The 14067-nt window shown below is 40.6% G+C and overlaps 1 protein-coding gene across 1 annotated transcript; it reads right to left on the bottom strand.

Moving 5' to 3' along the window:
- Window positions 1-2541: 2541 nt before the first annotated feature.
- KCNJ2 (potassium inwardly rectifying channel subfamily J member 2) lies at window positions 2542-12561 on the bottom strand. Its single transcript, XM_007421675.3, has 2 exons — window positions 12450-12561; window positions 2542-6891 (listed from the first exon to the last, which is right to left on the bottom strand). The coding sequence occupies exon 2, from the start codon at window positions 6669-6671 to the stop codon at window positions 5394-5396; it is 1278 nt and encodes a 425-aa protein (XP_007421737.1). The 5' UTR covers window positions 6672-6891; window positions 12450-12561; the 3' UTR covers window positions 2542-5393.
- Window positions 12562-14067: the final 1506 nt, after the last annotated feature.

Genomic DNA, 14067 nt, shown 5'->3' with positions numbered 1-14067 from the left:
CACCTTGACCATCCAGGACTTCAATCTGCTATCTAGCATTCAAAATTTACCTTCCATGATTGTGGAAATATTTTCCCCAGTATTATTGGTACCAACATGGACCATGACCACAGCATCCTTTCTGCACCTTATCTAGGTGATTCATTACTTCCACAATCTTCACACAAGGTCAACCTCACCAGGTTTCTACACCTGTTTTTCTAATGACCAAGCCATAGACAACCAGAATCACTTTTTAAACTGTAACGACCAAGAAGTATTCCATGTTCCACATGTTTAAACATTCTTTTAATCATTCTTTTTAAAGGCACATAGTTTCCTTCTCCAACATATTTAGGGTTAGAGGGTTGGATTAGGCCTGAGGAGATCCAGGTGCAAGTTGAGCATTACCATGGAAACTCATTCAGGGCCAGTCACTCTTTTTTAGCCCAACTTGTCTCACAAGTTGTAGAGAAAAATTGGAAGAGGGGTGGCTATGTTACACAGTCTTGAGCTTCTGGAGGAAAGACAGGATATAAATCTAATAAATAATTTATTATCAAGACTGCTTCTGGGTGCCCTACAGATTCCAGGTTTTTTTTCCAAAAATAAATGCTGTGGGTAGCTGCAGCTGATGCTTTGTATTTTTTTTTTTTCCCCCTGGACAGGTGAGCAACAATAGTAAACTAAAGCAACAATGAGCATGTCAGAAGGAATCCCTAAAAAATCATCCTCTGGCAAATACAGCAATGTTTTCTGAGCACGTCCATGAGATATTCTCCAAATGTTAAATGTACCCATTGGCTCAAAAACATCAGGGCCCTTGCTTTAGGCCAGTGTTTCTCAACCTCAGCAACTTTAAGATGTGTGGACTTTAATTCCCAGGATTCTTCAGCCAGCCATGATGGCTGGGGAATTCTGGGAGTTGAAGTCCATACATCTTAGAGTTGCTGAGGTTGAGAAACACTGCTTTAGGCTATCATTCTTTGCCTTGGAATCAGTTGCTCTATCACCAGACTGAAATAGCATCATAAACAGCAGGCTTCCTAATGCCATATTAGTCACTGCAACCTTCTTTCTTCTTCCATCTCATGCAGAACTGAGACTTCCCTTGTCCAGAATAGATAAACAGAAGACAGAAAATGTTTATTAATGAAGCCTTAGCAATGTGAAGGATTTCATTTTTGAAATGTTGCCTGGCCTGGGAGAGGCAAGGGGTAGGGAAACCACCAGAAGGGCTTGCGTTTTATAAAATGTATAATAAGTAATGAATAAGGATTTTTGGGTTTGTTTGTTTTTTTTGGTTTACAAGTACACTAAGCTGCAATTGTAGGCGACTCTACACTAGTAAAAAGCTGTTAAGGAAATACAATTCTTAAGGATCTTCTTGGGAAAGTTTTAAGTAGGGTTGAGGGTTGAGAAGCAAAACAACATTAATCTACTCAATATATTTTATTTTTCAGCTCTTATAAAGATTCAATTATGGTTATTCCCACAGGATACGAATGCACAGTGAGCTCGAGAAGCAAGGTCAGCTATCACCAAAAGCAGAGTGGTTGTATAAGTTACTGTGCCATTAATCTCTGTAATAACTTGCAATTAAAAAAAAAAAGATAGGATATAAAATGTGCAAGAATATTCATTTCTTTATTTAGAAATAATAAAATAAGACATAATATATATAAAAATCTGTACAGTTCATGATTTGTGCAGTACATTAGGAAGACTTTGATACAAAAGGCTGCAAACAAGGAAATAGTAAGGGAGAAGGATTGTCAAATGCCTATAGTTTTGTTCACCTTACAAATAGCTGCAGGACAGAAATCCTTTTATGAGAAGGAAAAAAAGGAGTTCTCTCAGGTTGCCTGTGGGATGGCAACGACGCAGCCCTCTGCTACTTGAAAACAGTTAACAGCAGCCAATTTTTTTTAAAGACGTTACAGTACTTCTCAGTTTTACCTTGTAATTCCCCCCACACACAAAAAGGACATAAGAGGACAAAAATAACCACTTCAGAACCCTTTGTCTTTGCCAAAAGCATGTGCAAGAGGATGAAGAGCAACCGTGGTTTAATTATGCATTAACTCCCAACCAAAATACACAGAGCGAGCTGAGATTTTTTTATTTAATCTTGCACACCGGACTATGGATGAGTTAGCAATAGCAATTCATAGTCTCTCTCGAGCGTGCCTTGCGTAAAACAGATCTGTATATGAAGGGCCCCCATTCAAGTATTTTTGGCTTTCTTTTTCAGGGAATAGGAAAATTACTGTTTGTCCCTGACCTCATGTTTGCAGCTTGGTGACTTGAGTGAGCAATTCACATTCCAACGAAATCAGTAGGAAATTTCCCATCAGTGTAAGTGGTCAATGATTGCATCACAAATCTATATCATCTCAACTCTTTGAACAACTGCCCTTTATTATTAGGAATAATTGCCCTTATTATAAAAATAACCCATTTGTATATCTTCAGAAGGATCATGGAACCTGGGCTACACCTCCTCACGCATGCTTTTGTTTGTTTTAAAAATAATTATAGAGACATGTTAGGGCCATTAGGTACCATGATGTAAGAACTTTCTTTGGAACAATTTCCACACACACACACACATACACAAACACACATAGGGAAAGACAAAGGGTTACTTGAAGAATAATATAATCCAACAAAGAGTGCAATTGATTATTCACTCTCATCAAGTCTCTAGCAATCTGACACAAAAAAAATGCCAATAGCAAGGGAAAAAAACACAACAAAGTTAAACATCCATGCCTAAATAAATAACCAAAAAAAAAAACTCATAGCATTAGAAACCCCATAAGGCTTGCAAGTATTTGCTAAAAACCATGCTAACCAGTAGCATCGCAGGTTCTAAATGATGCCAACTTGGCCTTATCCTCTGTCATTTTTCTTTTTTAAAATGGACTTCTATTTACATTTGGCTTTAAATATGAAAAATACTTGATAAACTTTATAAAAATGTACACTATTTGTTTTAAAAAATCTGAAAACACAAAACCCTGCATCTTGGAAATCTCAACTCTGTGCCAAAAAAGAACATTACGATTTTTAGAAAAATCCCTTTCTGAATGTGTTTGTTTTAAAAACTAATATATTCAACACTTTGTCAACCCACCTTTCCGCTTAATGCCTCAAGTCCTGCAAGTGGGAACTTTGGGCATTTTGGAGTAGCTTCCTCCCTTCTTTGTTTAACGTGTTACTAAATACTCTTTGGTTTGCACTTTATCTTCCTTTGCAAAAATATATCACAATAGCAGCACAAGTCACCTTCCATTGCTTTCATTTATTTCCCTGACTAGGCTCCAGTCAGGTTGCCATGCAGATCTCCCTTCGTTGAGAGTTGTTTTCTTAGAGTTAACCTCAGTCCATGGCATAGAAACAATATTTGGATAAAGAGGAAGAGCAAAAACAAAACAAACCTGTCTACAGTTACAATTTCTCCAGCTTAAAACCCACCTACTCTGCTCAAATTCCATCCTCTCTGGGAAAATGCCCGTCTCCAGACAGAGCAAACAGGGCACCCAAAACACGCTAGAGCTGTGTTTCGGTAAACAGTACGAGACCCAGAACAAGCTATTTTTAATGGCATACAGTGAGATTCAATACTGTAAAAGAATCTGGAGCGTGATCCCTTCATGACATCCTTCTTTTCGGCCTTTTGGGAGGACTCTGAGGGGGCAGTTAAATGGGTACACTTGATCTTAGAGGCACAGATAAGTGTTACAGCATTCTTGGCCAGGGACCCAAATATACCATTAAAGTCATGGTTCAAAGGCTTTGGTAGAGCTACTGCACCCACTGATCACCCTAAGACGTATCAGCCATTAAACACAAAATGAGGGAAATCTTTTACAGTATTGTCCCTTTCAAACGAATGTTCCCTTTACTAGAAACTAACAGCACGCGGGCATTTTCTGCTCTCCTATTCTGGTAAGGAGAAGTTGTGCCAAAAAACACAAAACCGCTGCACGGCGAACCTTGCATCAGATTATTCCATGTCAGTTTCTTCTCTCCTGAGACCAGCTGACAACTTTGTTCCCAGCCCTTAAACTAACCTATATGGCTGAATGAACACTTTGCCAGTCTCTAACAAATTTAACAGTCACAGATTAGAACCCTACCCTTGGTTGCATGTAATGGTTCATTTCCTCTAAATGCCAGTCTGCTTCTAGCATAGGCTTAAATCCTAGACCTTACTTTGGAATGTATGCATGGCTTAACATTCAGTTTTATGCCAGAGTTTTCTGGTGTTTAGCAAACAGGAAAGAACAGGTGTTTGCTTCCGTCTACTCAACTTTTTTTCTTTTCCTTTTACAAAAAAAATCAGAAGCCTATCTATCTATCTATCTATCTATCTATCTATCTATCTATCTATCTTGCCACAATCAAGCAACTCTTGGCGGTGGTATTTCCCTGAACCAGGGCAATGGAGCAAAAAAAGAGTGTTAAATGAATCCTAAACTTGACTTTTGGAATAAGGTGCATTATAAAAAATAGACACACGAAGGACCTGAAGGGAGGAAAAATAGTCTGAAAGCAGCCAGTTCTATTTAAATAAGAAGTCCACTGTGCAAAAGTGTGCATTTTTTCTTTGGTATTCACTTAGGTAGTTTGGAAATTAAAACATATATTAGATGAAACAAATCTCATGCCATTTCCAAGCACTATTTTTTTAAAAAAAAGAAAAAAGAAAATCTCGCTATAGGCTACTGCGTGACCTTGTGTTACGTAAGAATTCTCCTGTAACTGGATAGTACAGAAAGAAATTGATTCTAGCTACTGGCCTCAACGGACAGATTTCCCAGATCGCCAGTCACTTGATTGACAGAGCTTTGAAATGAACAAATTCAAGACTGGGGGTCCCCTCTTTTTCTTTTTGCTTCGATTGAAAGGATATATAAAAGAAAACAAGTACTACACTGCAACAAAATTAATTACAATTTGTGTTCAAGTAGTTAGCAGCAATTTTAAGAGAGAGAAAAAAAAAAACCCAAGGCAAACTCTTGCCTTTGTGATGCCATTAAAAATGCTCTTGTTCCCAAGGGAGAACCATTTGGGGAGGAAAAACAATAGATGACAAACAACAGAACTCAACCAAAGCTTGCCCGCAAGTTCAAGTTTTGTAAAAAAATATATACATAATTTATTCTACAACATATGTGCCTTCTAGCAATTTATAGACATAGTGCTTCAGGTTCCAAGTTCACGCCTTGCTGTACCTACTCTGAAGACAGCGCTTGAAAACCAGCTCAGGTTGATTCCTCAGGGCTGCCTGCCCATCTGCGTCCAACAGTACCATCAGCTGAAAACCTGTTTGCAGCCACTTCGCAATGCAGCATGCCCGTTATTGTCAGATACATTTTCAACATTGCAGAAAGTATTTCCCCCAGTCATATTTCAGACTCTCGCCTTAAAGGTCTTGGTTCTAGGGGCACACCTGCTTGGCTAAGATGGTCAATGTCTGGATGAGTATCTGTACTTGTGCTCTCAGGCACCCCATTGTCACTGTCATCTTCCTCTTTGCCTGCGAGGGCAACTTCATTCTCGTAGCAAAATGAATTTGCATTTGAAAGGATGTATTTTTTCTCAGCTAAATCTCTGGCACTGCAAAAGGGCGTGTTCGGCACTTCGTATGTTTTGTGAAACCTTGAGTAATCCACTTTGTAGTAGTTCTTTTCTTCAAATAGGACAGGCTCATAGCGATGGCCCCACAGGATTTCATTTGCTAGATATGAGCTACGGCACTGAGTGGTCATAGCTGTGGCTTCCACCATGCCTTCCAATATTACTACAATTTCAAAATCTGCATTGTCCATATCTTGTTTACTTAAGTCATATAAAGGGCTCTCTTCATCTATTTCATGGACAATTGTAATGGGCGAGACCAAAAATATACGGTCTATCCCACTGTCAAACCCAACATTGATGTCTATTTGATCTAGAGGGATGTATTCTCCTTCAGTGGTGATTCGGGATTTGAGAAGCTGAGCTCTCACATGTGCCTCCACCAAATGGCTTTTCCGCAGATTACCAACCCGCCACATCAAGCATAGTTTTCCATCTCTCATGGCTATTACCGCATTGTGACTGAAGATGAGAGTTTCGTTTCTCTTTTTGGGTTTCGCCATCTTAGCCATGACAGCGCCAATGATGAAGGCATCAATGATGCAGCCAACTATTGACTGAAAAACCACCATGAAGACTGCAATAGGGCACTCATCTGTGACACACCTAAAGCCATAGCCAATGGTGGTCTGTGTTTCAATGGAGAACAGAAAGGCTGCAGTGAAACTGCGCACTTCAGAAACACAAGGTCTGTCCATTTCCTCTAGGTCCCCATGCAACAAGGCAATCAACCAAAATACACAACCAAAGAAGAGCCAGGAGAGGATGAAAGCCAAACAGAAGATAAGCAACATCCATCTCCAGCGGATGTCGACGCAGGTGGTAAAGATGTCTGCTAGGTAACGCTGACCTTTTTCACCCACATTGATGAACTGAACGTTGCAGTGGCCATCCTTCTTGACAAACCGGCTCCTGCATTGTTGCCTGGTGTGTACCTTGCTCTTCCCATTCCCAAAACCGTTGGCCACTGCCATAGTTGCCAGCTTCATACCATCCTCCTCCGAGGAAACGATGCTGTAGCGGTTGGTTCGCACGCTGCCCATCGCTTCCGCTGTGGACTGTGGTGCTTCTGCTTTAGAAAACAGTCTGAGTTTCTGCAGAACTCTTTGGAGAAACAGTTTTGAATGTTCTAGTGGAACACACTCAGATGAAAAAAATAAGGGAGAAGCTGGTGTCTCCGTCAACCCTTGACTGTGCCAAGAAGAGCCTTCTGATATTCAGAGCTAATGTCACAGCTAATCATCTACCAGGAAGAGACATGGCCTGTAATAAGAGGGAGGAAAAAAAAAAGAATCAGCAAATGCTAGAAACATACATCTCTCTCTCTCCCTTTTTATCCCTGACACACTCAATTTTGTTCAGCCGAGGAACACGTAATTTATTCAGTAGTAACTCAGCATAGCTGTAGAGTCAAACTCTCCTCGAAAAGAAAGCAACATCAAATATCTTGAGTACCGTATCGACATCCTTGCAGCGCACGCAAATAGAATGTTTATGTTTTTTAAAAGTGCCATAATGTATTATTCTAAAATTGTATACCAGTCTCAGAAACTGTTAGGGATGCCATCTAATTCCTGTGTGCAAAACAAGAGGGCGAGCCTTTTGAAAATCATTCAGCAACAGGATCATTCTGATAGCATTTTGCGATGTGAGGTTCAGCTTGTCAGTTCTGGCTTAAGACTGCTAGAAACCTTCCAAGTGATATCAAAGGGAATTCCTTCTTAAAGACCATCCATATCCATTGCCAAGTCTTTTGCTTTCACACAATTTTGAGATTTTGGAATAGAAAACTCTTTAAGTCCCTTGTTTTAATGCATTTTCAACAGGTTAGGTTTCCCTTTCAAGGCAGTTTGTTCAAATCTACTGCAAAACAATAATTGAATATCATTTTTATTATTTTTGTGAAGCTCTGTACTGATTGTAAAAGCAAAGTAGTTTCATGGTAGCTATTTTAATGGAATGAAAGCTACAAAATGTATTTATTGGCAATGCAGTAAATATTTAATGGAAACTTGAACAGGATCCAAGATTAACTTTATAGGGGGAAGGTTAAATTTATTAATTACCTGTGCTTTTTAAGCCAATGAGTATAACTGAATAAGCATATATCTTATGCTGTCCAAACATACAGCAACCATCAGAAACAGGCATATTTATTCTACATATATAAATCTTGTGATTAAGAGATGCAAACACCAAAGCATTTAATGAGCAAGGTAAAGAATAGCCCTGATTTTGCCTTATTAGTGACATACAACAATTAGGGACTCAGATTGGGATCCATGTTCCAAGCCAAGCCAAAAGATACAGCCAGCCAATTAGCAGCTAATCTGCATCACACTGCCTGCGTATTTAAAAACCTGCTTCTTCATTTAAGTCTTCTTTGATGACGTATGCTTTTAATTCTTCATAGTCAATGCTGTTAATTAAAATATCTTTCAATCAAAAGATATTTCTACAAGACAAGTATGCATTCTTGAACCTGAAGAGCAAGAGAGCTATGTTTTTTTTTCAAATGACTAACAAATAATGAAAGACTAACTGAACAGTATATATACATACATATATTCAATATATTATATTCAAAAGTAAAGTTTCACTGTTTTCAAGTTTGCTTAATAGCAGGTGGGCATCCTTAGGATCACATGCTGCAGTCATAAATCACAATTTTAACCATGGTTATTCAGAAGTAAATACCCACTGGTTACTCTGGGGAATCAGGGGTCCTATGCAGGCTTACTCAGAAGTAGAGTATTCCCAGTGTATAGGATTGCAGTTTTCCTCATTCTGAAACCATAAGAAATGTTCATTTTCCTTAGAATAAATGGATATATTTCACTATCCTTACATTTTCCATAAAAATCCAAAGATTTTAAACTGCAGCAGGTGTTTATCCATTAGTAGTGCTGCACTGATTTACTATTGTTATTCTTTATTACAGCCTCTTATTCAGAGTCCTCTTTCTATAGTTATACAGAAGGCACCTTCCTAATACTGTACCTTAAAAAGAAACAATAAGGTTCTATGATATGAAATCCCACAGAGACTTGAAGAAAAATTCACTGGTTTAAATAAAATATCAAAGCTTCCCCAGTGTGATACAGAGGCTAAAATGTTGTACTACAACTGGGAAGACCCAGATTCAGGCCTAAGTTCACTATGAAAACTTCTTGGATGACCTTGAGCCAGTGACTTTCTCTAAGCCCAATCTATCCCACAGAGTTGTTGTGGGGATGAAATGAAAGGAGATCCCCATGTAAACTGCCTTGAGTTCCTGGAAGAAAGGCAGGATATCAAATAGATTACACAGAGTTAGTAATTCATACTCAATATCAGCTTATGCCATACTTTTTAGTAGTCCAAAACTTTAAAAATAGAAGGGAATTTTCTTGCCTTCAAATCATACTGTATGATTTGTACACTGTACGAATTTTTATCTAATTTTCTGGATTCTACCTGCATATACTATGCAGTTTAGAAGTATTTCTTCCCAAATAATGGAAAAAGGAAAATATAACCTAGATGGATAACAGAACCCTATCCCTGGATTTTGATACATAACTTCCTGAAATTTGTCATCTGCAAGCTTTTTGTTGTATTATCTTCTGGCAACTTCCAACAACCCACTGTTTCTCAAATGCACATTAGTTCTGAGGCTGTAAAAATATACTATAAGCCTTACTATGTTTTAATCAGTTGATAATTTCTTTGCAAGGCAAAATTTCAATTTTCATATAACCAGTTATATGGTTTTTAAATTAAGCTTTGAAGGCAAATCCCCCTTCAGAATTTGATTGTTATGGTGGGCTTATGAATATCTACATACAGTGAGTCAGATTACGATATTCTATTCAAATTAAGAAACTAACTGAAAAACCAATCTGCAGATTAATCCTTGTCAGGAACTACTTGCTTGTAACTGCTATCATGTTGAACTTTCATGTTCAAATTATACATATATACACATACACACACCCCTTCAGAGAGGGGTGATGAGATAGAAGAATCCTTGAATTTAAATGGGGCACAGGATGTCTATACAGTATGAGATTTTACTAGCCAAATTCACCAGTGGGCATTTGATCAGATCCACTCAAACATAAAATCAGGTTCCTATGAAACACTGGCTCAGTATAGAACCCTAGAAAGAGCATGAAGTATCTATAATTGGCAGATTTCCATTATCAGTATTAGCAACTGCTTCATATGTTCTACATTTCCGTTATATTATTAAGTAGAGAGTAATCACTGTATTAATCACTTAATCACTGTAAGCATTATATATTTGCAAGCAAAGCCTCCACACAGGTCAGATAGTGACCTTTAAAGAAAAAAAAAACCCCTGAGCTGTAACTCTCTATAATTCTCTGAGACTGCATCTAGAATTTTGGGGAATAAAGTGTGGCATATCACACTCACTTTACTACAGCCTTGGCTAACTTCTCCCTTTCAACAATTTACATTCCTTTAAGTACCAAGAAAAAGGCATAGGGCCAGAGGTTAACAATTACACTCAATCTCCAGATAAGAATGAGAACAGCATATTAGGAATTTGGTTTCTAATATCAATCCAGGCAGAATCAGGCTCTGGAAATATTTGGGAGATAACAGCAAATAACTTTTGCAGATATGCCTCAGATACACAAGTGAACTCCTGCAGTGTCCTATGTAGCAAACGTACAAAATTTGGTGGAAAATGCTATGCAAAGTGCTTTATAAGCAATTATTTCTAACAACAGAATGGTCATTTCTTTGTTGCAGAAACCTAACATTTCTTTCCCTTCCTCTTCCAACACACATGCACACTTCTTGCAGCAATGTGGTCACATTAGCCTTGTTATCCAAAAAGGTGTCAAGCATCATGTTTGACAGTGCATTTTCCTCATATAGCTGCAAATGTTTACTAAGAAGCATGTCATCAGACATCTGAGAACACTGAAAGCTTGTGTGTCCCTCAACCCCACCTGTCTCTCTTTTCTCCTGCCCACCACCAGACATCCCACACTCCACCTGGAGAAAACATCAGCTGAATGCTACAGAACTACACCACAGAGCTGACTCTTTCGCATGCCAAATATGAGAATAAAAAATGTCTGAGACTAGCCTCATGGATCAGCTCAATACCTTTTCTTAAGCTCTTCTACCGCTTTAGTAAGGGAAAGCAACTCTTGTTTAAAACCAACCAAACTTTGGAAGTAGGTGTTGACAGATGGGGAGTATCAAGGAAAAGGGGTACAGCTGATGGGTTCTGAATCTAAATCAACTGCACCTACACAGAAGCTCTGGAGCAAAAACACACAGAGAAACTGATCAGAGATTTTAGTTGCTAAAAGGACTGGGGAGGGAAGAGGAGGGAGAAATAGTTAATGAGCATATAGCAGTTATTTCCCAGTTGCCAGCACACACCTCTACTGAGGCTGTTCAAGGCACATGTTGCTAAGTGAACCTAACTGCTCCGTGCCTTGGGTAAACAGAATGGCTCTGAACCAGAGCGCAAATCAATGCTCTTTTCTTCTAGGTGTTCCAGAATCTGTGCAGTCTCCCAGTACTCACTGTCTCTTCATCCCAGCTCCATTCTATCTGGGTTTTTTTTTTTTTCCTTGTGGGTAGAGAGCAAAATCTCCCTAATGACATAATCAAAGATATCTATGGAAAGCCTCTTAAAAACAAAAACACAGGCACTAGCAATGTCAGTGAGGAGAAATGTGGTGGGAATACACCTAGCCAGCTTGTTTGAAGAAGATGAGAAGATATTTCTAGAGGATGACAAAGTCATTACAAATAACAGGATCATCGCTGGCCACTGATAAGCCACTTTTGTAGATGGAAAAATATAACAAGAACAGAACATGGTATACGCAATATGTGCCTGCATGCAGCACATATATATATCTATATGCATAGAGAGAGGCTGACCCAGCACAATCTGGAAAGCAGAAATATCGGGTTGAGTAGGAGAACCTGATAAGGATAGGTCATCCTTTAATTTCTCACAGTAGTCCTTAAGCTGCTGAAGCTGCTTCCAGCTAAGCATTCCAAGTACAAACTATTTTCAGATGGCAAAATCTGTAACAGGCTATAGCATAACCAAAATTATTTCATCTAAATGGGGAAAAAATCCTGACGAATCAAGTTAATGCAATGCAATCTCTCCCAAGCTGTAAAACGCTCACCAGCTTTTTGCTTCCAGTCCTTGGCACGAATCATCTCTCTCTCCCTTTCTTTCTCTCTCTCTCTCTATAAAGGGAAAGACCCACTCAAGTCAACATGTGGTATTTTAGGTTGTTGTGAAAGACATTTCAGAACGCACTGGGCAAACCTAAGGGTTTAGATGCTATGACCTTTTCCTGAGTCACAACATTTTTGTAATCGTAGGCAAAAAAAGGAAATAGCAAAAATAAGACAGAGCCCCTAATAACTAGCAGCTTTCTTTGCTAACTTCCATGCAGAGCAGCACCGCGAAGTCGGCTTCATGCAGTGAAACCCAAGAGCCTAAAACGCTGCAATTATACACGGATCTACCCAGAACTACTTCACCGACTATCCCAATGGGGCGATTCAATCAGCCGCTAAATGGAGGGTTTAGGAGGGGGCGCCGGGGAAAAATCGCCCTACTTCTAATCAATCAGAAACTTAATTATTATTATTAATTATTATTATTATTATTATTATTATTTCCAAGACGCTCAGAAACACCGCTGTGGGGTTGCAATTCTGCACCGAATCTCAGCAGCCCCAAAGCACTCGCCCAGCTTTCGAGCTTGCTTTCTCCTTTAGGAAAACAAAAGTAAGCGTTCTGTAGAAAAGAAAGTCTTCCTTACCTGCGGGTGAGTTTTAAGCTACGCAATTATGATTATTATTAACCAGAGAGTAAGATCCAGAGAACCATGCCGAAGCGCCGCTCCCGGCCGCTGCACCCTTTCCAAATGAAACAACTGAATACGCTACCGCCTGAAGGACCCATGTGATTTTTAATACCGGCTCGCGCGTCTCCACCCCCAGACCTCTTGAGACCAATGAGAGTCGCGGGGCTGTCTTGCGGATCCTGAGGCTGCGTTGCAGCGACGCGGCTGAGGGATTCTTGCCGGAGGAAGCCGGAGGGATGGAGCTAAGCTGAAGGGGAAGCGGGGGGGAGGGGGGTTAAAAAGGAAAAGTTGAAACTAACTTCGGGCAGCTCACAGCTTCCATCCGCGGCGCCGAATTCCGCGCGCGCGCCTCGGAGACCTGCTGCAACTCTGCAGAACGCCGAGGGGTTTGCGCCGATCTTAGGGAAAGTGCAGGAGCGAGGCACGGTTAATCTGCGCGGAAGGGGGGAAATGGGTGTCTTGCGCCCTTTTCCACGGAGGCTCCCTTCCTCCCCAGTTTTTCTGAGCTCTGAAATCCTGCGATTGCCGCCGTTGGACGGATTGCAGGCCCGGGAGCCGCCAGCTTTTGCCGAGCAGGTGGCTGGGAACGTGAGGCGGGGAGGGGAGGCTGGCCGGGCGCTGCTGAGGCGCGAAGGTCCCGCCGTCTGCGTGAAGGAGCTGGGGCTCTGCTGGGGCGGGGGCCGGAGAAGCAGCATCAAGCAGCAGGAGAATCGGGGGGAGAGTCTTGTGTGGAACTGGCAGAGGGAAAACAGTGCAGTAGTGCAGGCTTGGTTTCTTCAGCCTTCGGTCCTCCGTAGACGGCAGGAAGCTCTGTGCGGCGAAGCGGGACGGAGGGGCCGCAAATGGTAAACCAAAGAATGGAGGGAAGGGGTTGACGAGGGCTTGCGGTAGGGCAGAGGTGGTGGGAAGAAAAGTTATGTTGAGGTCTGGCGTTGGAAAGGGGGTTACGGGGATCCACAGGCTGACCCCGCGATGAGTTGGCGCCTAGACCTGTAGAAGAGGCTTCAAACAGCAATTTAGCAGGTGCAGACTACCGTCAAGTCATGTAATGGTAGGAAAAGAATAGCATACTGTTGAAATTCAACTTGTTAAAAAGGCAGAGGGCCTGTATTAAGGATGAGGTGGTGAGCAGGAAGAAAGGAATGGATCCGGTTAGCAAGCTAGCTTGGGGAACGGGGGGGGGGGGTGAAGCCTTCCAAAGCAGGGGGGTTGAGAAGGTAAGAAGTTTGTTGGGCAAAAGGGATCTTGTGGGGAGCAATAAAAATCGGAGAAGTTTAAAACGGAGCAGAAAAAGTTGGAAGAAGCGACGATAAGATACGGGGGGGCATTATTTAGGTTTAGCAGATTTCGACTAAAAACAAAAGGAAGGGGGTTGCTTTTGCAGCGTGTAGCCCAGCAAATTAATTACGTACTTTTTTTTGTCGCCGTGAAATTATGAATGGGGTCATTAAGCTGATTACGATTGATTGATTACGTGCCATCAAGTCTTTGTTGACTTTTAGCGACCGCGTAGATAGATTTTTCTCCGTGATGGATTAAATGATCCATCATTTTCATCAAAGTTATCCGGGCC

This window comes from Python bivittatus, unplaced genomic scaffold (assembly GCF_059951505.1).
Source record: "Python bivittatus isolate LINGU-HERP-01145 unplaced genomic scaffold, Pbiv_v1 ctg000220_np1212, whole genome shotgun sequence".
In the NCBI taxonomy this organism is placed as follows: domain Eukaryota; kingdom Metazoa; phylum Chordata; class Lepidosauria; order Squamata; family Pythonidae; genus Python; species Python bivittatus.
Note: the sequence above shows the minus strand (reverse complement) of the source record. Positions and strands in the feature narration are given on the sequence as shown.

Bases quoted from the DNA above. Each gene is read 5' to 3' on its own strand.
- KCNJ2 (XM_007421675.3), bottom strand. From the start codon at position 6,671: ATGGGCAGCGTGCGAACCAACCGCTACAGCATCGTTTCCTCGGAGGAG.